At 37.0% G+C, this 24,147-nt stretch overlaps 1 protein-coding gene across 3 annotated transcripts; it reads left to right on the forward strand.

Annotated features, from left to right (window-relative positions):
• The first annotated feature begins 1,050 nt into the window (after positions 1–1,050).
• Positions 1,051–22,753, forward strand: LOC127814024 (uncharacterized). Of its 3 annotated transcripts, none has more exons than XM_052355241.1 (9): positions 1,052–1,977; positions 3,664–3,852; positions 11,933–12,025; positions 12,125–12,307; positions 12,393–12,495; positions 12,595–12,780; positions 15,905–18,351; positions 20,199–20,794; positions 22,187–22,753. In XM_052355241.1, the coding sequence occupies exons 1-9, from the start codon at positions 1,750–1,752 to the stop codon at positions 22,281–22,283; spliced, it is 4,122 nt and encodes a 1,373-aa protein (XP_052211201.1). In that variant the 5' UTR covers positions 1,052–1,749; the 3' UTR covers positions 22,284–22,753. The 3 variants fall into 3 exon arrangements, with proteins under 3 accessions (XP_052211203.1, XP_052211201.1, XP_052211202.1); XM_052355242.1 differs by having other exon boundaries at positions 1,053–1,977; positions 22,165–22,753; XM_052355243.1 differs by lacking the exon at positions 22,187–22,753 and having other exon boundaries at positions 1,051–1,977; positions 15,905–18,359; positions 20,199–20,647.
• Positions 22,754–24,147: the final 1,394 nt, after the last annotated feature.

Here is a 24,147-nt window from a genome sequence, read left to right on the forward strand (position 1 = left end):
ATTTTAATTTTTTTGTTCAATATCAAAACTGAATCAAACCTAACCGAAGTAATTAAAATTACTAAATTTGATAATTTGACTTGACTTTTACCTTAAACCGAACCAAATCAACAATTTTAATTTAATTATTTTAAATAAATTGAACCCTTGTACACGGCTTAAATGAGATGGCAAACTTAAGGCTTATTTGTTGCAGCTTAAAAGTTAAATTTTTTAGCTTCTAACTTAAAAAAAGTGAGTATGTAGTATTTGTTTTAGTTTTTAGAATTATAGCTTATAGCTTCTACTAGTTTTTAGAAGGGGTAGAAGCTGACTTTTTCAAAACTGGGATACCCCAGCTTTTACAACTTTTGATTAAACAGTTACATTTTTTTGACAATTTTGCTCTTGTTTTTAACAAAAAATTACTCTTTTGTTCACACAATCAGGGTTTTTCTTCTCCACCACCATTTCTATTTTCAAATCTCTTCTTCTCATTCGCCATCTCCCTTTCTCTCTTTACATTAATTAATTTTTTATAACATTTGAAACTTATACATATACACTAATTAATTTTTAAATTATCATTCTATAACTATTAAGGGTATTATGGACAATTATACAAAAATAAGTTATTTTACAGTTTATGGTATCAAACACCACAACTGTTTAACTAAAACTTCGAAGAAGTTATAACAAATAAGTTCACAACTTATTCTAAGTTTTAAAAGCTATAATATAAGAAATTAGAAGTTATAATTTCTTTAATTAAACCGCAACAAACGGGGCCTTAGTGTATGAGATAATGCTAAAATTGGTTACAATTTACAACGGTACGAAACTTGAAATGGGCCGAATTACAGGCCCAAGGATGGGTAGTTGGGAAGTTAGTTGGCCCAATCAAAGGAAATTGCAAAATTATGATGAAATTGCAAATAATAATAAACAGATATAGTAGCATGATGATATGATGCCATTAATTGTTTTAAGGAAAGTAATTAAAATGAAGTAGTTAGTAGGAGTGGCAGTAGTATTTATTTCCAAGGTGTCACTAATTTTCCCCTGATTCTGTCTATCTTCATCATTTGCCTTTATATCCTTGAAGAGACACAAGGCAAGGCACTTTTCATTTCAAAAACCTCTTCTCTCTTCCTCTTCCTCTTCTCTCTTCTGTCTATCTCTCTGTGCGCAAAGGAGAAATCCCTAATCCCCACCCGATTGATTGATTGATTGATTTTGCTCTTTCCTTGCGGAAATCCGATTCATCTTTCTCACCGATTTTCCTTTCCTCTCTTCGCCTACTCTGCCCCCTCAAAATCGTCGGATAGATGCTTTTTCCTTGTTATTCTCCTCCCGGTTCGTTGACGACTCGACATTTCCGGTTTTAGGGTTTTTCGTACTCCCCAATTGCTGGGTTTGAATTTGACCGGCCTCTGTTTGGGGCTTGTTTAGGGTTTTCGATATCGTTTCTAGGGTTTATATTTCTTCGGAAATTTGTTCTTGAAGATTACGTTTTGGATTTGGAAAGTCGGTGCCTGGAGTTTGTTTGAGGAAGACGTGCCCACTTTCGGTTGATATTCAATTTGCATGATCTTGTCAATTTGGTGGGAGCGTGTGTGGGTTTTCTGTATATCGGTCTGAAGTGAAGTTGAAGTTTCCGTTCTGGGCAGTTTGAAGATTATCTGGCAAATAAAGTCGTAAGGGTTTCTGGGTGGGTGTTTGTGTTTTGGGGTTGCAAATAGTGTGGTTGTTTGAGAGCAATTGGCCTGAATGGGCGAGCATGAGGGCTGGGCACAGCCAACTGGCCTAGTGCCGAATGGCCTTTTGCCCAATGCAGGTCCGCTGATCCGAGTCCTCGACTTGGACCGATGGTTGAAGGCTGAGGGGAGAACTACAGAGCTTATTTCCTGCATTCAGCCCAACCGGCCGTCCGAAGAACGCCGAAATGCTGTTGCTGATTATGTGAAGCGCCTCATTATGAGGTGCTTTCCCTGCGAGGTGATGCCATCAATCTTCCTCTAATGTTCTTATTCTTCTTTATCTCGAGAAACTGAGTTTCTTGATTATGATGGCTGTTCAGTTCTTTTTTGGGGGCAATGTACGGGCATCCATATATGAGATAAAACCTGCATCATATCATGCTAGGTTCCACTAGTATTTCTAAATAAGCCCCTTATGAACATTATGCTCAGAGCTGCTCACCATGGAAGTTTCCATAACGATTAGATTATATTGCCCGTAGTTACTACTTTCTAGGAAATGGCTAAAGCCCGAGCAATACCTGTTCTGGATGATTGTACACCTGTTTGGGACCTATATCTGGATGATTGTACACTTTTTTTTCATTTCAAGACAATAAAGTTAACACCCTAGCAATATCCTAGCAATACAGAGTAATTTCCCCCCATGCTTCCTTGCTTTGTCTTGGGAGCTTGTGGAAGGACGAGGAAGAAGTTGTAAAACAAAATGAAGAAGGTGAAGCTAAACTTATTTACCTTTTTACTTGTTATGTAGAGAATGAGAAGCAGATAAATAGATCTTTGTCCAAATTCTCAAAAAATATGAACTTATAAATATATTGATTTTCCTAGGTTTTATGAGAACTTGTAGTTCCAAATGTTGCATCCATGTTTTTCTAATCATCATCATCATCATCATCATCAACTGTACCTTTTTCTAATCAAGTTAGGGTCAGTTGCACAATATTCATAAGGTCAAATTGACTATTAAAAGTCACGCTGACAATACAAATCCACTGAAAAGAATCTAAAAAAAGAATTGTCTTTTAAAAGTCACGTGGACAATACAAATCCATGCAAACAAATCTAAAAAAAAAAAAAAACAAAAATTGACTTTTGATAGTACAACTTCTTAAAGAGGAGGCAATAATGCGTTTAAGGGCTTTACCATCAAGGATGCATTTATTACGTAGTTATTGCATTATTAATTTAAATTAAAAAACCTCAAAAAGTAAGTAGTTGCTTGGAGAGATTTTATCAACTTCTTTGAGTAGCTTATGACCTCATTTTCTGTGGCTTTCAGTTATTTGGATTTCTCTCTCTCTTTTTTTTTTTGGGTCTTGAAATTTTAAGAATTTGAATTCTGTTGTAAAACTACAATTAAAACATTATCAGGCACTTAATGTTTTCTTTTTAAAGTCTTGTAATAAAAACATAAAGCAGAAAAATAACATTTTTATCACAAATTCATACATTATTTTGCCTAAAGGCTTTTACATTGCATTCAAATTTTGCCATAAGGTTTTGTTCGCATGCTTTAGCTCTCAGAAGTTGGTAAAGGTAAAAAGTGAGAAAGCAGAAAGGATGTCCTTTAAAGTTGTGAGATTCGTGTAAGTTGCTGGATGAATTTCTCTCTCTCTCTCTCTCTCTTGGTTGAGGTAACTGCATTAGATACAAATGAAAGTAATTGGTGGGTGAATAAATGATTACATTGTTTGAAATGGTGAGACCAAATTTGCATCCAATTACAATAAATTTGCAGTTGGTAGTCCTTGTTTTCAGATTTTCTTACATGTTAGTGAAGCTGGAAAATTCTCACTGTCTTTATGCAAAAACGCATTTAACACGCTTCTGCTTAATTATCTGGGTCAGTATGTTGGACAAATATGCAGTGTTCTCTTTCAGTATTGTGTTGTTAATGCTTGGTAATTCTAATTCTCTGTAGGTTTTCACTTTTGGGTCTGTGCCCCTCAAGACCTACTTGCCTGATGGAGACATTGACCTATCAGCATTTAGTAACAGTCAAAACTTGAAAGACACATGGGCTAATCAGGTACGCGATATGTTGGAACAAGAGGAGAAGAATGAAAATGCTGAGTTTCATGTAAAGGAAGTTCAGTACATTCAAGCAGAGGTATGACATCATATTTACCAATCACTTGTGCAGATAAACTTAAAAGACTGGCAGAATATTGGAGGTTTTCTTGGAGATACTCATTTGTTGTTTTAAATTTCAATCAAATAAGGCATTCTTAGCTTTGTGTCTAACTTACTGGACATGATAGCTGACCATTCCAATGATGCATTGGTATATAAGAAATGACTCTCCCTTGAGCAGGAGATAGAGGTTCTTAGACAAACTATGTGATGGAACATTACCATATCAATTATCTTCATTCACTGTCATTTCATGAAACTTTTTAATATGAAAATGGTGTTGCAACTTTATCTCAACATTCCCTCACCAGAGGGTTGTGTCAGAAGAGCATCTGATACAAAAATTTTGCCACATTGTTCTTTTGCATGAATATTATTGTCAATATGACTTTTAGAAGTCAATTGACAATATGAATGTTGTGCTACTGACCCTAACTTGGTTAGGATATGGTGTAATTAATAATGATGATAGAATATATGCTTAGGGTAGGATCTGTGGTTGGTGCAGTAATTGCTCGGGTAGGCTTCAACAGTAGCTTCATGCAAATATGGCTGAGTTTAGTCCTGTATTCCCTTACATTTGAGGTGAGTAACATTGGGTAATGGCGTCCCCACTTCCTAAAAATATGTTCTGGCCTCATGCTTCAAGGACCTATGAGGTAGAAGAAGGCATATAAGCTGTAATCGGTTGTCATTGCCTTGATCCCTTTAATTTACACACATCGATTTAGAATGTTGGAGGAGGCTTACATGCTTTCCAGATTAAAAAAAAAAAATTGTGTCTTGCAGTTAATTTTCTATGCTAAAGGTTGTTGGGTTGTACAAAGCTAGGTAATGACCTTGGAGTGTGAATGGGTACAAATGCTTCCTTTGTGAAAAATATTTTGGTAGTGGTAGGGCTTCCAAAGCATGCACATATATTCTCATATTTATCTATTTATAAAATATAATTTCTGATAAATTTGAATTTATTTACAGACATAGGAAAGGATTTATAGTGAGATTGACACTTTGTGAGAGAGAGAGTCTAGTGGTCATGGAATGGAGAGTCCCTTCTGTTTTTTATTTTACATGGAATGAGGTTGTAGGTTGTTGTAGCCATAATAATGAGTTGACATATAAGGATAGTAATTTGACAAGAATGTGGATTCTAGACTCAAATCCAATACTAATATGGTAGTATGTGATTGCACTAGTTGGGTATGGGAAGTTTAGCAAAACTCGACATGGATTAGAGCTTCAAGGGTAAAAAAGATGACCTCCCCGAACCTTTTGTAGCTTGGAATTAGGATGCTGTTTTTATTTTCTCTGTTATATTTTATTAACAAGAGTAAAATATTCTTTTTTGAAAGACTAAAATTTCGTACTAGTTTTTTCAATGTGAAAGGGATGAGAATATCTAATGCAGGAGCAATATAGTAGAAAACAATAAATGGGTATGAGATTTTCAAGAAAAACTTGATACTGGCATGGGGGAGAGTTTACCTTTTTGAGTCACAGGGGAGTTAAGAGTTTGCCAACATGTCCTATACTCTACCATTAACCCATTGCCATCTTTGTCGACAGAATGCGATATTAATGTTTCTTTATATTATTCTCTTATAAGCTCCTTTGGCTGGCTTTGTCTTCATTTTTATCATTCTTAAGGTTTGGTTTTTACATGAAATGCCAAAAGTCTAACCAAAAGCCTAAAAAGGAAAATAAAAAATAAAATTTATTTTTCTTAATTTAATTTTTTTTAAAGAAAAAAAAACTACTAAAGTGGCCTGGAACATTCATGAACATTGAATGTATTAAGAGAAGTCATTCAATTAGTGACTGAAGAAGAGTTGCATTCTTTAATATTTCCTTTATTTTTCTAACTTTATGCATTTATGTATGCATCTTTATGCATAAACCACCAAAAATATCAAAAAAGAAAACATATCATTCAACTTAGGAAAGTAATCTCATTTGGATTATCCATGTCCAAGTACACCACAATAGAAAAGAAAACTCTATAATCCACCCTAGTGCCTGAAATAGTAGGAGCCTTGTTTTGTGGTCACCGTTAGTCATTACATTAATCATCAAAGAAATCTTATCCTACATCAAAACAATGTTAAATATCAAATGTCAATAATGAATTAATCACCCCCCCCCCCCCCCGGCTAAGCGGCGAGGACCCCCCACCCACCAACCTTCCCGAAATAAAACCAAGCCTTTATACCATTTTGTTTGGTTTCTTAAATGATTTAGATCTCTGGTTCTTTCTATCTATAGCCTTATCTTTTCTTAGGCCCTTTAACTAATATTATACTTAACTGTCTCCCACAAAGTGTTTGTTGGCCTTTCTGTACTACTAAATACTTGTTCCATTCTATCCACTCTCCTCATAGTCTCTATTAGTTGTTTTCTCATATGACAAAACCATTTGTCATGATCTAGGCTAGTAATTTTTAATTTTTAATTTTTACAGATTGTATTAGTCTGTGTAATAGGTCAGTTATTGCTTAATTTACAGTTATGGGGTAGTTTAGGAGCAATTACCTCTAGTGGAGGAAGTGGAAACTGCTTGTTAAAGTAGTGGGATAGCCTTATATAAAGCGGTACCACTCTTGACCGATTTTAGGCTTTGATTAACTGAAAAGTTAATTCCCTTCTCTCTGAAATTCTCTCTTTGTCTCTCTTGGATCTCTCTATTTCTCCCTACTCCTTGTCTAAATTCTCCTTTCTCTCTCTTAGTTCTTAGTTCTCCCTCTTAAGTAGTTTGATTCTTCCCCCTTTCTCTTTATATTTCTCCCTCTCTTTCAATTCTCTCATCAAAGGAATTACAGTCAGGCTGGAGTTCCTAACACCATCTTAATCATGTTTAATGCATCATATCTTCTATAAGAGCCATTCTAACCTTATTATGAATAACCTCATTTCTTTTCTTTTTTTTATCTTTTCTTGTAATAATAATAATAAAGGATGCCCATAAAGGACTAATTTTACAGTTACCATCAAGGCTCACCCTAATAAAGGAGAGAAAAGGGAAAGGAAAGCATCCAAAATCTAACTTTTGAGGAAACCTAATTCTACCCAAGCTACCATCACCACTGGGATTGCTTTGATAAATGTCTTAGTGTGTTTGATGGATATTTGTCTTCATTTATTGTTTGCAGATATACAGAAAATGATGCGGTCATCAATCAAGACCTGGCTCAAGGCCAACCCAACCCAACTGGGCAGCCCAGAACCAGCCCAAACAGTAGCATCGGAACAGTAGCGACAATGAAACTTCATAAGTTTTAGGATTCTATTTCATGTTTGATTAGGGTTTTATTTCTATTAGTATTCTAGTTGGATTTTATTTACAAGTATTAGATAGATTAGCCAAGCACTATAAATATACTTAGAAGTTAGAGGTTGTAATAAGTTTTTTTATTCAATAAATTCCAGCAAACCAGCTCAGTTTTTTCCAGCAAGCAGCTTTGGTTGTTGCGCTTAGTTGAGAGTCCAGTTTTGGTCGTTAAAGTTTGTTCTCTCAAGGGTATTTGAAACTTATTGTTTCAAGGGGTTTCTTTGTGTGCTTTCTTTACACATGCTACACGCTGCGTTAGGTGATATCAGAGCGATTAATCAACCAATTAGATGTCCAATCTTGAAGGTGACGGTAGCAACCAGCCTCATGACGATGATTAGGGGCTGCCCGCGGTTTGGAGAGCAATCGAAGAACAATGGGAAGTAACTCGTACCATCCAACAACAATTGGAGCAAATTAACAACCAATTGGGCGCTCTACTACGAGTTGATAATGACAGGAACCTGAATAATGGGGTGAATCAGGCCAAAGCGGGAAGACCACCCATTAATCATGTCTTTGTTAATCCTAGAAGACCAATGATTGAAGATAGCGATGAAGATAATGATCTTGGTCGAGCAATAGCTAATCCTGGTGGAAGAGGGGTTAGGAGGAATGCGCATCAGCACAACCATTGGGGTAGTGATGAGTATAAACTAAATGTTGATATTCCTATCTTTAGTGGGGATCTTGATATTGAAGGGTTCATAGATTGGATCACTGAGGTTGACCGATTTTTTGAATACATGGAGATCCCAAATGAACGACAAGTCACATTAGTGGCTTATAGATTGCTGGGCGATGCATCTGTTTGGTGGGAGCAATTGAGAGAGACGAGATTGAGGGAAGGCTGACACTCAGTTCAAACATGGAGACGAATGAAACAGTTGTTTAGAGGTAGGTTTTTACCCTCTAATTATGAACAATACATGTTTAAAGCTTATCAAAGATGTGCATAGGGAATGAAAAGTGTGAATGAATATACCTATGAGTTTTTGAGATTAGCGGAGAGGAACCAATTGTTATAAAGTGATAATCAACAAGTAGCTCGTTATTTGAATGGGTTGAAGCTTGCTATTTGTGATAAAATTGGGGTTCAGATGGTTATGAGTGTGGCAGAAGCAAGGAACTTGGCTTTAAAGGTTAAGTTAATGTTGAGTGAGAAAATTCACAATGACAACTATTGCCGGTATAGTGGGGATGACAATAAACAAGCAGCTTTTGATAGAGGCAAGTCGTTTCAAGGAGTGCAACCTTCCAATCCACCTATTGTAGTCAACCTTAATAAGGCTATAACGGGAGGGAACACTCGAGGTACTACTTTTAATTTTCCAAAATTCACTAATCCTTATACAAAGCCTGTTCTTTTAAAGTGTTTCAAGTGCAATGATGTTGGACATAGGTCTAGTGATTGTCCAAGGAGAAAGATTATTAATATTGTAGAAAGGGAGAAGGAAGATGCTATTGAAGAGGAAGTATATTGTGGGCTTGATGGGGAGGATGATGGAGGAGAGTATGGGCATGAAGAGTATATATATGTAGTGAGGAAGTTAATGCTGTCTCAAAAGAATAAAGATAATACTTAGCGGCATAAGCTTTTTTGCACGAGATGTATGGTGAAGGGCTTCATCTTTGAGTTGATTATTGATAGTGGAAGTTAGGAGAACATAATAGGAAGAGATGTGGTAGAGAAGTTCCAGCTAACTCTTGAGAAACATCCAAACCCTTGCACAATTGGATGGATCAAAGAAGTTGGTGGCATACGTGTGGATGAACGCTACAGGGTGCCTTTCTCTATTGGTAAGTACTCTATGATGAAGTTTATTGTGACATTGTTAATATGGATGCTAAGCACTCAGGTGGGAAGGACACATATCAGCTTGAGAAAGATGGTGTGTGTTATACCTTATTATCTATAGTGGAAAAGAACCAACTAAAGCTTCTAAAGTGGAGGGGGTGAATTTTCTTACCATCATACATAAACACTCTGAGCTTGTGAGGGAGTGTAAAGATACCTGTTATCTTGGGAGCACTTAGAATCTGTTTCTTTGGTCGGAATTCAATGCCTCACAATCGCACACACTCATAGTTTATATGAATTCGAAGATCAAATAGATACGAAGAAAACATAATGAAAAATATTGACAGAAATATAAATCTATAACCAAACACAATAAAATGGAATACAATGATTTCTTCACTCACACCATCTAATCTACATACAACATCATATATACCTACCAAAAGATAGAAAGAAAACCCATAAAACATGGATACATGTTTCCTCAATTTGTGGGATCCCATAAAGTATGGATCCATTGTCCGCATTTCCTATATTTCTACAAAATCAAATCACAGAAGAACACAAGTTCTTATCCTGGTTCAGATTGCCCCTTAAGACAACCCTACATCTAGCCCCCAAAAGTTTCCAAGAGTAGCTTTCTTTGATTTACAAGAATGCGATCAGTACAGAATTCTACTCTCACGATTACAAGCTTTCAAGATTATAAAGAACTATTCTATGACACAACCTTGCCTCTCTTGCTTTCTCATGAGATTCATGCATCAACTTAATTCTAATTACAAGTTGGTCACCGCCTATCTATGCCCTTTAAATTTCGATGAATTCTTATTGCCAAACATTAGCATTACTCGAGACAACAACTCTAACGATACCCAAGAGGTTCACTTGTTGGTTGTAAAGGGCGTGAGTGAGCCATTGAAAGTGAATCAAATTCCAGTGAAGGTGCAGGGATTGCTGGAGGAATTTCATGATGTGGTTCCTGAGGAGTTGCCTAATGAGTTACATCCTATGAGGGGGGATATTCAACACCACATTGATTTGGTTCATGGTGCTAGTTTACCTAACCTACCGCACTACAAGATGAGTCCTAGAGAGAATGAGATTTTGCTGGAGTGAGTAGAGGAATTGTTAAGAAAATGGCACATTCAGATTAGTATGAGTCCATATGTAGTGCTAGCATTATTGACACCCAGAGAAAGATGGGAGTTGGAGGATGTGTGTTGCAGCTAGCGACTTAGCCAAGCAAGTTCAAGCGGTTCAAGAGGATGTCAAGCAAAAGTTACACAAGGCGAATGAGAAGTACAAGGCGGTAGCTGACAAGCATAGGAAGCACAATGTATTTGAGGTTGGAGATGAAGTCATGATATTCTTGAAGAAGGAATGGATATCCCAAGGAGTGATATGGTTTTGAAAGAGAGAATCGGAGTAGGTTCCTTTGGTGTGGTCCATTGTGCTAATTGGCCGGGCTCAAATGTAGTTGTAAAGATTCTTATGGATCAAGATTTCCATCTAGAGTGATTGAAGGAATTTTTGAGGGAGGTCACAATTATGAAACACCTTTGACATCCAAATATTGTTCTTTTCATGAGAGATTTGAAGTCTCCAAATCTTTTGGTTGAAAAGAAGTATACAGTAAAGGTTTGTGATTTTGGCCTATCCCGCTTTAAAGCTTGCACATTTCTTTTTACAAAATCAACATTAGGAACTCTTGAATGGATGGCTCTAGAAGTTTCCCGTGATGAACCATCCAATGAGAAGTCAGACTTATACAACTTTGGTGCGAAATTATGGGAAATTGCATGAAGGGTCTGATAGAAAATCATTGGTCATGTTGCTACTTCCAGTTCTACGTTACCTCCACTAACTACAGCTGGAAATTCAAGATTTGCTCAATCAATTCCCCAGTGCTTCTCAGTTTCTTTGATTTTCTTGAGGACAAGAAAATTTTGAAAGGAAGGGAAATTTTGGGAATCAGAGGACTAGCAGATAAGTTTTACAGTTGTGTATAGTGGAGTGTTATTTTTTGCAGTTCTAGAGTAATGGAATGCTATTTTTACAGTTGTGTAGTAGTGGTAAATACTATAAATAACTAGTGGGATAGCCATATATAAAACTATGCCACAGTATGCCGAGATTATCAAGAAATTATTTCAAGTTTCTGTCATTTTCTTTTTATCTATTCCCTATTTCCCTCTGTTCTTCTCCCTACTTTCTCCCTAACTTCTCTCATTTCTCTCTCTATTCTCTATTTCCTTATGTTCTTCTCTCTGTTTTCTCCCCAAAGCTTCTCATTTCTCCCTCTCTTTCTTTCTCCTTTCATGACTGTCAACTAGAAATCCGAGATTCAAAACCTAGGCTCCTGGCATGGTTGGAAAATAGTCTCTCAAGATCATAAATTTATGCCCTTGATCAATTCAAAATCTAACTGATCTGAGCTCTCAAAACAAAAATTATGCACTGGTGGTACTGCTTTTTCCTTGAACTACCACCCTTTAGCATAAGACCACCAAAACACTCTGATTTTCCCCTGGCTGCAACCCTCAGCAACCACAACTTTTCTTTAAAAGTCAAAGGCACACCTGCCAGGTCACTTTTTTAGATATGTTCAAGTCTTGCTGCACTGTTAGTCTGTTACAAATCACCCTCCTCTCCCCTCCCCACCCTGGAGAAAATACAACAAAAGAAGTAGTCTCACATATAGGAGCACAGAGTCTTGGCCATGTTGGTAGATGAATAGAAGCTTCCTTAACTAAATTATGAGATGCAAGTGACAAATCCACACTTTCTATATTTCCCTGTTGAGGTGATTGGAAATTTCTTGGGCATCATTAACACATAAACACGTTCCGGTTTTATTAATTAATGGTTTCATTGTTCCAAATCCTTGCACTATTATGGGCATTATTTTGTTTTCTTATGTTACTGCAGGTGAAGATAATAAAGTGTCTTGTGGAGAATATTGTGGTAGACATATCTTTTAACCAGCTTGGTGGCCTATGCACACTTTGTTTCCTGGAGGAGGCAAGTTCTTTACTCTGAAAACCTTCAAATTATTTGTCCTCTTTGATGTTAAGTTGCCTTGCATACAACTTCTCTCCTCTCTTTTTTCCCTCTCTGTAGGTTGATCATTTGATAAATCAGAATCACTTATTCAAGCGCAGCATTATATTGATCAAGGCTTGGTGTTACTACGAGAGTCGTATATTGGGTGCTCACCATGGACTTATTTCAACTTATGCCTTGGAGACTTTAGTTCTTTACATATTTCATGTTTTTAATAATTCCTTTACTGGACCACTTGAGGTAGGTGTAATTATTGTAATCTCTTATTTTCCATGTACATTTGTTATTTCCTTCTTTAAGCTTTTTTTTTTTTTTCCAATTGCAGGTCCTTTACCGTTTTCTGGAGTTCTTTAGTAACTTTGATTGGGACAGTTTTTGTGTTAGCCTGTGGGGGCCTGTACCCATTAGTTCACTTCCTGATGTAACAGGTAATAACTTCCAGGGCTTTGTTATATAATGCCTTGACTAAATGACCCCACCAGAGTATGTTTGGCTGATTTTATAGTTCTAATATTTTCTTTTAACAGCGGAACCTCCTAGAAAGGACAGTGGGGATTTACTACTTAGCAAATTGTTTCTCGAAGGTTGTAGCTCTGTGTATGCTGTTTCCCCTGGTGGCCAAGAAAATCAGGGACAACCGTTTATTTCAAAACATTTCAATGTTATTGATCCTTTGCGTGTAAACAACAACCTCGGTCGTAGTGTCAGTAAAGGTAATCTTTAAACACTTAACTCTTGCTAACACTGTATATTAGTTCTGACCTGAATTGCTAACAAAAACACTTTATCTTCTCCTTCTAGTTGTTTCATCTTATTAAAATGAATTTTTGTGATCTGCCCATTGTTTTAACTGTTTGAATTCTTCTTATTCTTCATTCTTTATACAACTTGGTGCACTGGTAAGCTTGCTCTATTGTGACCTAGAGGTCAAAAGCTCAAGTTTAGGAAACAGCCCCTTTGCTAAACAAAGGTAAGGCTGAGTATAATTGACATTCCCTAGAGCTTGCAATGTGAGAGCCTAATGTACTAGGTTCACTTTTTTTGTTTGTTTTTCTGCCATGTTAATTAAGTTCAATCATTTGTTGTATTATGTTTATCTGGTTGTCCGGGAAACGTGTGACTCCTACCATAAATATTTTCTTTTTCAAATCTTATTTCATATAACTAACAAAATTTTGCATTATGGAAAGGAGGGGGAGAACAGGATAAAGGTGGTGTAAACATAGTTGTCTCAGGGGAAGAGGAGAAAGAAGGTACTGCTTAGTTTTAGTAAGTAGTCATGTGACTAGCATGTGACTTGTAATATAAATGGATGGCTAAGATTAGAAGGATTCCTTTCTGAACTGGTAGGATTTATAATTGCTATAACCCTAGTATAAATAGCATTTTAAGACACTCTAGGCATCCATTTTACTCTAATTCAACTTTTGAGGTTTTCTTAATCCTAATTTTCAGATCTTCGTGCCAGATTTGATCATTTGCTGTTTTAGCCCAATTTTTGCACTTGTGTTCACTAATTTTTCCTCACACTGCATCATGTAATATTTATTTATCTACATTCATTGAATTGTTTTGAGAAATACTCATTCCATTTCTCCTTGATCATGCTGTTATTTATTAGTACCTTTTGATTTTAATTTTTGAACACTAGGCCCAGATCCCTTGCTCTTTCATCTTTTGCTTTAGCCAACTTATATCGTTTTATCCATCTTTTGTGTCAAGTTGGTTGTTTAATTTTTAATAAGCTTGTGATGTTGCTTCACTGATAGCCGCCTTTGTCTCCTTTTTAGCTAAAATATACGTTTTCATTTTCTTTTTCCCCAATTGGGCATGTATGCCAAGTCTAGTAGCTAGTTTCCTTGGTCTTCAATTTTTGATGTACCTGCACCATAGATGATAAATTGAGATCTTAATCATGAATCTATGTATTCACTTTGGTAATCGGGAATTGGGAATTTAATTGAACCCTAAGATTCAGCACACATTTTTTTAAACCAATATATATATATATATATATATATAATATTCATGCATAAATCTCATATTACTAAAAAAAACTAATAAATATTCATATGAAATATATAATATCTTGAAAGTATATCTTAAAGTACTAAATAAATAAATAAAAGCATATTAATTATTAAGATCATTATATTCTAATTTCTAACTCATCATCCTCAGGGTCAAAGTTATCATCAATATCATCTTCTTCACCATTATGATTGAGTACAATCATAACCTCTTGTTCTTATTCTGGATCCTCTTTTTCTTCCCTCTCCATAGCATCAATAAATTTAACTTCTTCACCTTCAATTGTTTTACTGTTAACTTTTCTATCAATCCTTAAGTTCCTTGGACCTACATAAAGTATAAATATCATTAAACAGATGGGTCTTTAGATATTTCTGATTTTATTTCTAAATGTGGGTTGGATAAGAATTGGCCGATTCACTTTCGATCTTTCCAATTTTCCATTCCCCCATAGATTTGTGTGGTTTAGTTCAGATTTGTATTGGATTGCACAATTTGAATCACGAATTGTGCAATTCTAACAACTATGATCTCCACCACCATGACGACTCCTGGTTTGGAACCTTTCCTTCTGACTCTCCTGGAACAGTTTTTGCTGTGTTTGGAATTATAGTAACCATATCGCTTACATTAGGTTTGTTGCGCCATTTGATGTGTCTAAATTAATAATAACGATAAAATATTAGGACAGATAATTTGGCATGTCCAACGTATATCTATGCCATGTTGAACGTTTTATCCATGTTTGATATGTGTTGTGCTTGGGCACAAATAAGACAACAAATATGAAGTTTCTGTGCATCTTAGCTGAGTGGAGGACCAATGCTTAATAAACTTTTAATTTCATCCCTCCTTCCGCAATGCTTTGGAGGTCACACAGAGAGGAGATCCTGCTCTGTCTTCCGCTTGGCTTTGAGAAGCTGGTGGAGTTATTCAAGCTGCAAATATGTAGGTGCCAATAAATACTTGGGGAGTTATTGGAGATGAGGAGCTGTTGGGCATGCTCCTAGCATGTGGTAGCCACCATGCATTCACTAGCATGACTTGTGTTTGGGGATTGACATACAGGGGGGTGTAATCCCTTGTAGTGATTGCCAATGTGCTCGGATCAGGAATTTCTACAGTTGACCTGAGAAGTGTTATGAGATCCTATGCATAGCCCTTGACATATTTTTGGCATAGGAGCAATCAGCAAAACACGAAAAATAATAATAGAGACATTTATGCACTATGCTTGTGGTTGTAGTATCTTTATATAAACAACAAACAATTATAAAAATTGTAGCTGCTGCTGTTGTTGGTATGCCTATATAATTGATACCATTATGGAGGGCACGACCCTTATTTGGAGGGACAGCAATGTTCTGCTATGTCACCTTTTAACTTTAATAATTATTTTGAAACAAAAAGATGTGCTCTCAAAGGATGATGAGTGTAGGTTGTTCCGTTAGCATACTTATTGCCACAAACGACAAGCAAACAGGCTAAAGGCAGAACACTCTATGTTCATAAATATTGGCCATGGAGGTACTAGTATATTAATGCAATTGTACCTGACAGCAATGTTCTGCTATGTCTCCTTTTAACTTTAATATTTATTTTGAAACAAAAAGATGTGCTCTCAAAGGATGATGAGTGTAGGTTGTTCCTTTTGCATACTTTTTGCCACAAACAACAAGCAAACAGGCTAAAGGCAGAACACTCTATGTTCATAAATATTGGCCATGGAGGTACTAGTATATTAATGCAATTGTACCTGACATTAGCTATTCATATTTGATTGAATTGAATTCATTTTATTACCAGGTAACTTTTTCAGAATACGCAGTGCTTTTGCATTTGGAGCTAAAAGGCTTGCAAGGTTACTTGATTGTCCGGAAGAGAATCTAGTTGATGAAGTAAACCAGTTCTTTTTGAATACATGGGAAAGACATGGCAGCGGAAATCGTCCTGATGCACCAATAAGTGATTTGTGGCACTTGAGATTGTCAACTCCAGAGCAGTTACAGGACAATGAGAGTGTGAAGAATAATGCTAGTGTCAAAAAGTTAAACAAGAATTCTGCTGGTGGTGACATTGCATTTGATCGAACTCGTTCACGTAATGTTTCTGTTCGTGGTAATTATTCCCCAGAGAGTTTGTCCAGATCTAGTGAAGCTTCTCGTAGTCAAAGCCAAAAGAGTAGCAACCTAAACAGCCCTAGGGTTTCAGATCAGGTTGTACGGGAAATGGCTAATTATGGTGTGCCTATTGATAAAGGCCAGATAAGCATCAGAGCTGATCATTCAGTGAATGACATACAGGGCAAATTTATTTTTGCTAGGACACGCTCTAGTCCTGAGCTTTCTGACTCATACAGTGATGCTTCATCTCGAGGAAGACGCAATAAAGCACCAGAAAGTGTAAAAACTCAGGCTACACCTGCAAGACAGGATAATAACAGGAGGAAGAATGCTGGAACTGATATATTGGCCAACAATAGTGCTCGATCTTCAACTGATGACCTTTCCTCAGTCAGGCATATTCCTTCCCATCAAAGTCTTGATGCTGCTGTTGACTCAAATAGTAGTTCAAATAGTTATCATCGTGATTCAGGATCAGGTGCCATGGGTGAAGATTTTTCTTCTGTCAGTGGGACCCAGGGAATGCATCAGGAAGAGCAGGATCTTATTAACATGATGGCATCTTCCTCTGTTCAGGGTCTTAATGGACAGTTACATGTGCCATTGAATTTAACTTCAGGTCACCTACCTCTTCCAATCTCACCTTCCATTCTAGCTTCAATGGGATATCAGAGAAATTTGGCTGGAATGCTTCCAACAAATATTTCCTTGATTAATCCTTCGCAATTTCCTCAAGGTTTGGTTTCTCCTCCGCTGGCACATTACTTCCCTGGCATTGGATTGACCCCAAATACTGAAGATATGATTGAACCAGGCAGTGCAATTTTTGGTTCTGCGCAGATGAACCCTGAAGAGGCTGATCATGATTTTTGGCAAGAGCAGGATGTTGGCTCCAGTGGAGGCTTTGAGCCTGACACTGGAAGTTATGAAAGGCTTCAATCAGACAGTAAGCCCCAATCAGGTTCAGTAGGACTGAACTTCATTCCTTTGTCTCATTCAAGTGGTTCTGGCAGCTTGATGAGAGTTGAACAGATGTTTGCCAAAGAAAACAGAGGGTCTATGAGGGAAGATCAGGTAGATAGTTTCACTTATCAAGATAACAGACATGACATTTACCCTGATGACAGAACTATCAGTTCAAGGTTCTCACCAATTGCACGCAGCAATTCTCTGAGAAGTAAAGCCTCTTCAGAGAGTTCTTGGGATGGATCAACAAAGGTCTCAAAATCAACAAGGGAAAAAGGGGGAAAGAAAGCAGGTCTTGGAGAGCTGTCTTCCATGTATGGGAAAGGTAAAAATGTGCCTGAACATGCCCCTCAGCCTGAGGATGATGACAGAGATTGGAATCCACTGCCCACTATGAGCACTGAAATTACAGAAAGAAGCTCGGGTCTTCAGCCTGTTGGTTCTTTACATAGTCCTATGCCGCAAATACAAGGTTATGAACTATCTCAGACAAGTGGGTCAGATTCAATAATGCCCATGGCCCCTATGCTACTAGGTCCAGGTTCTCGGCAAAGAGTAATGGATAATTCTGGGGTTGTGCCCTTTGCATTTTATCCAACTGGACCCCCTGTCCCATTCCTTACAATGCTTCCTGTCTATAATATTCCACCTGAGACTGGGACTTCTGATGTGTCCACAAGCCATTTTGGTGGGGAAGAGGGTCCGGATAGCAGTGATTCTGGTCAAAATTTTGATTCAGCTGAGGGGCTCGATCAGTCCGAGGAACTAAATACTACCAACTCTTCAGGGATTGCTGCTTTTGTTGAGACATCAAGTGACCATAAGTCCGACATTCTTAATAGTGACTTTGCCAGCCATTGGCAAAATTTGCAATATGGGCGGTTTTGCCAAAACCCACGCTACCATGGGGGGCCACTGATTTATCCTCCTGTTGTTGTGCCGCCTGTATATCTTCAAGGTCGTTTTCCTTGGGATGGTCCTGGAAGACCCCTGTCAACCAATATGAATATGAATGTCTTCACTCAGCTTATGGGTTATGGTCCTCAGCTGATTCCTGTTACTCCAATCCAGTCTGCTTCTAATAGACCTCCCAATGTCTATCAGCGTTATGTTGACGAGATGCCTAGATATCGTAGTGGGACTGGAACTTATCTGCCTAATCCAGTAAGAAAGTTTAGTGCTGTCCTATTTGAATTTCCTTTGGTTTTGGCATTGCTATTTTTTCTTTTTGCCGCATAATTTTGCGCCACCATTATTTACTATAACCAAAGAAGCCTGATTTCTGTATCATTGGATAAGTAAATATTCTGTATATTTGATGTTTGCATTTCCTGCATTCTGCTTAACCCCCAATTTTGGTCTATATGCCATTTATTGTAGCCCATTGATTGCATTAAATTTTCAGTAAATGGCTAACTGAACCTAGTAACTAATATGGGCTGATGTTCATTTAGTGTTTTCAGCATTAATGTGTGGCGTTTATCTCTGTTGGATAGAGAGTTGTTCTTTTATGACCTGCATTTCATATCCTTATCAATGGAGGGATGATTCTATTATTTTATTTTAGTTTAACTTGCACAAAGTAAACAGAATGCAGCGCTTGGTTGTTCATATGTTCATTAGTGATTGTTTGAGCGGATGGCCACAACTATTGATAGTGTAATCCCTTGTAGTTTGGGGAAATCATGAAACAAATGAATCACTTTTGGCATGCCAAGATTCATTGATGAGAAAAAGCTATAGGGACAATTCTACGGTGAATGAACTAGGTTAGAGTGAGCCTAATCTTCCTTCATTAATTGCTTGACATCTTATCTTCTTAGGCTACTATATCAGCTCATATTTAGGTAGTGCAACAAGATAAATTTATTTTCTTATACACCTGCACTGGTCAAGTTAATGGTTTCCAATCTTCTGGTTTATTTTATACGGTGAAAACATAGAAAATTGACAAACTACAATAGAAATATAAGATGCCAGATGGTGTGAGGCTGTAAAAATGAGGTTTAATCTTATTTGTTCTGATTACAATTCTATTAATAGGTTCTTGTATTGGGATATTGATTATTTAGACTTTTTAAGTGCAGTGCCTAACTGGAAAATTGATAGGCCCCCGATTCACTTGACTTATCAAAGAAGAAGTCCTAAGGGGCAGCGATCAAGGGCAGCGGAGTAAATAAGTTGGCTGGCATAACAACCAGCCATGTGCGTAAGGGGTAGAATGGGGAATTGCTGGTGTAACAACCCAGCTATGGCATAACAGAATTCGGTTAAGGGGTAGTGGGAGGAATATGTAAGGGGTGGGGGGGTAGAGAGAACAGGCTGGTTTTTCAGTAGGAATTTGGGAGAGAGAGGGCCTCTCGAATGCCCTGGGAGATCTTGTTCTTGGCTGGAAGTTTGTTTGTCACTAATACTTGATTGTTGCTTGGAATTCTAATCAGAAATCTTACCAAAAATCTCTTCAATGTGCTAACTATTATCTATAATAGATGCACTTCTTGGAAGAGTGCATAGAACAAAAAAGGTTTGTAGCAAAAGAGAGGATGTGGTATATATATAATCACATGGGATATATGACCAAAGAAAACTTGGTGGAAAACACTACCTTACAGAAGATGTGGTCATAGAAACAGATAATTGGAGAGAGAATCTGCGTAGCCAACCCCACCTAGTGAGGTCAAGGCTTAGTGGTGTTGTTACTTGTTAAAGGAGATGCATGTAATGATATTTTCTGCTTACTGATAAGTGTCACAAGTTTGGCCTTTCATGATTAGCACAAAAAAGAAAAGGGTCTTGCAAGCATTGTATTACCTTGGACTGTTTGCCATTGTAAAAGGCTAGCTCCCCTTTTCTGCATGCTTATGGATATGTTCCTAGTCAAAGACCTATTATATTTCTTTTCAATTTAGGACATATCTAACTATTATGAATGAGGTAAACTACACTTAATTTTGGTAGACTGTATATGGTTGGGCCGTATATATCTGACCTTCTATTGTTAATTCTTTCAGAAGGTTTCTGCTAGGGACCGACATTCTTCAGGTTCCAGAAGGGGGAATTACAATTATGATAGAAGTGACAACCAAGGTGATAGGGAGGGTAACTGGAATGTCAATTCAAAATCAAGGACTCCTGGACGCAGCCATAGTCGCAGCCAAAATGAGAAGTCTAACTCAAGGCTGGACAGGTTGGCCGGCAGTGAGAGCCGAGCAGACAGGTCACGGAGCTCATACAGAAATGATTCCATTCCTTCTTACCAGTCTCAAAATGGTCCACTGCGTTCTAATTCCAGCCACAGTGGCCCTCCCAGTATGACATATGACATGTATACCTTTCCAACCATGAACCCTAATGGAGTATCATCAAATGGACCAACTGTGCCTTCTGTTGTTATGCTATATCCGTTTGACCATAATGGGAATTATGGCTCACATGCTGAACAGCTAGAGTTTGGATCTCTTGGGCCCGTGGGTTTCTCAACCATGAATGAACAACCACAGCTAACTGAAGGAACTCGGCCAAGGGGTGCATTTGAGGAACAGAGATTTCATGGGGGTTCTGTGCAACGGTCTTCACCAGATCAACCATCATCTCCCCGCTTTCAAAGGTAATTGCATCCTTTAAAAGCCAGAAGGAATTTGTTTTGACTATTAGAATTCAGTAGGCCTGAGCTCTCATATTTGGAGGTGGTCCTCTGTATAGGCCTGTGGATATTTGATTTGATTTTATTTCTTTTAATTTTTATTATATCTTTTTGTACCTTAAAATATCAACAACATGCTGAAGTGGCAGTATGTTATTAGCCTGACTCAAGCTCTTGGAAGTTCCTAATATAGGTCATTGGTCATGTTTAGTTTCTGAGAAACTTTTGGAAGTAGTGCAGAAAATGGTGACTAGGTTAACAGGTTGCTTTTTTACTATTGCTATCTAGGAATAGTAATTGATAAATCACCGACTTGAGTATGGACCATTCTCGGTGCAAGATCTGATGCTAGGAACAAGATAGTTATCCTTTTATTTTTGGTGATTCTTCATGTTTTCCTTTTTCCCTTTTCTTTTCTTTTTTGTCTGGGGAAGAGGGGAAGAGCCAACTTTTGAGTGAAGAGCCCTTCTCAAAACCTATTTCTACCCAAATTTGGCCTTTTATGTGTGTCTTATCTTTGGGACCCAAAACCTGTTTGAACTCCTCTCTGTTTTGTTAAAAACCGAAACTGTGGGTTTCTTGGTCTCATGTATGAAGAGGATGAATAAAGCAGGTGGCAGATACATCTGCAGATGGATAACTTGAAGCAATCAGCCAGAAACAGTCAGATATACATATATGATCACCTTGGGAACCTGTTCTTATCTGCTTTGTTCATTCTGCACATTTAGAATACCTAGGTTGTCTTAATGAAGCAACATAATCACTGTGTTTAGCTTGCTTTGATATTCCTCTAAAATAGAGTATGCAAATCCCTTCTCATCTTGCTGAAATCATTCAGCTGCTAGCAAAATCAAAACAATGAGAATCCCTGCATCACATTTGTCCCGAGATTGTATAAGTAATATCGGGAAGTCAATAATCTTAAGCTTGGTGAACTAATCAGTCTTCTTCTTAGTGTTTAGGATTATATATTTATGTTATACAATTCATTCATTAATATGACCATAAATATTTGTAGTACAAGTAATATTTAATTTAGCAAGTTGATAATTTACCTAGTGTTGAGTTCACTAGGTGGCTTTTTGGGCAAGCCTGTATTAGAGTTATCAGTGACAAGCTTATTCTGTTTAAACAATTAATGTGGCTCAATTGGCTGATGGAAGTAAAATGATTTTTTCAGAATACTATTTGAGCTGACCTAGCTTGTTTTCTGTTACTTCGTGTTTTGCTCTCTGTTTTTGTTTTCTTGTTTTTAGGCAAGTTTGCAGGCAATTATTCCAATTGTTTAAATGGAATCATTTTGTGATGCTGTCAATGTATTATCTTAACAGGAGGGTTTGATTATTTTGCCAGATCGGTGGCCCAAAGGAATTATCAGTTGAAAGATGAGGATTTCCCACCCCTTGCTTTTCAGAACCAGGTAGAAAATGAGATTTTGGGGAATCTATAACAAGAAAACCTCTCATGACCAGGCCTTAATGTTACCCTTTCACTCTTAAAAAGAAAACACCTGGACAGTGTCTTGATGATTGCTTAAAACTTTTCTAATGAAATGCTCAACATAATACCGGGTTAATGCTTGTATGTAAACTACCAAGACAGCTCCTAAACCACCAGACCTTTTCAAGGGCATAAAAGTGTGGCGGGAAGGGGAAGCAGGACAACCTAAATTCTTCTTTTCCTTTGTAGGGTTTGAACAGTTGTAATTCCTCTGAAGATCTCTTCCGAGGTTTAGAGCTTAGGGTTTTTTACATTGTTATAAAGCTATTATTGCAGGATTTTCCTCTATAAGTTCTCTTAGGTTTCATAAACACCAACAAATATGTATTAGGTATATTTAGATTTCTCAGGAACTAACAGTGTACTGATATGATGGTAAAGATGAAATTTAGATGATAAAGAATCCCATTTTGAAACTAAGGTTTGAGACCTTTTGCATTGCCATGGGCATATTTTCAAAATATGGTATGTCTCGTTCTCACAAATTCACCCCAGATTTTTGTTTTGTTCCTCAATCAATGCTTATGCTTGCAGTCTAATCCACCGGGCCATTTTTGTAGATATTCTGTTGTATTGTTGAATGTAGATTTGATGACATGCACGAATTCTCTGAGCAGTAAATAATGATGTATGCTGTACTTTGTATTTACTTGCATTATAGGCTTATTAAAGTGGGTGATACTGACAAAAGGTAGAGGTTGGGCATCCAGGGAAATGGGTTATATTCTACAATGTAGCATGCCTTTGCACTATATCTATTTGCGTTAAATTGCTGCTATACATGTATGTATGTAGGTATGTTCATTTCTTGGTTAAAGATAAGAGTTGATTTGCGCTTGTGCGGAAGCTAGGCTAGGCTTGCTGTAGCTATATGTAACATATTATATAGCTTGTTCTCATCTTTCTTTTGTGGTTTTCTGCTCCTGTCCTGCTGTCCAATAATCTATGTGGCTTTCGCTGTGTCCTTTATTTTTTTGTTTTGTGAGGCTGTCAACTTTGCATCAACTGAACTGACCTCAGCATCATCCAGATCAAAAAATTGAGTTTAAGGTCTTAATTTAAATTATTATGTTTGGCTTTAAATTCATCCCAATTTATCTTCGAGTGCAAACCCAAATATAGGGTCTTAAGAAATACCAACATCCACTTAAACCCAATTTGTGTCACTAAAGTTCTTGTGGAGTTAAAAATTACATTCAGAATCTTAAAACTTTTTAAGATTTATATTATGAATAAGAAAAAAAGGAAGAAGAAGAATTGAAGCGGTCCATTCTCATCCCTCTTTAATTAATCAGGTCAATCAATTATATATTATAAAAGTACATCAATCGTCAATAAAATTAAAAATCAATCCGGCTCCTCAAATGTTTATGTTACTAGTAACACGAGAGATCATATTAATTAAATCCCAACTCTGACTAAGAATGAAGGACTAGAATTTAATTCATCATTAAAACGTATGTTTTTAATTACAAGATTATTATTTATTTAACATGACCAAAAGTCGGATTTATTTAAAATCCATCTATCAATATCAAATACAAAGAAAAAAAGAAGGGCGACATAGCTTTAGAAAATTATAAGAAACCTTAGCATTTGGAAAACACAATTTTTCTCCAAACAATATAAGTTAATTTGGTTAAACAAGAAATTAAGCCGAAGATCCGACAGATCTTGAAAAGTCTTTTGGGCATAAGTTACCAGATGACTTTAAAGAGTCTTTGGGGTTGCCATGTCTTTAAGCCCTTAATCTTGAAGACTTATCGGGAGAGTCTCATTTGAAATATATTTGTGAGGCATCTACCTACAATAAC

Source organism: Diospyros lotus, chromosome 12 (assembly GCF_014633365.1).
Source record: "Diospyros lotus cultivar Yz01 chromosome 12, ASM1463336v1, whole genome shotgun sequence".
Classification (NCBI taxonomy): Eukaryota; Viridiplantae; Streptophyta; class Magnoliopsida; order Ericales; family Ebenaceae; genus Diospyros; species Diospyros lotus.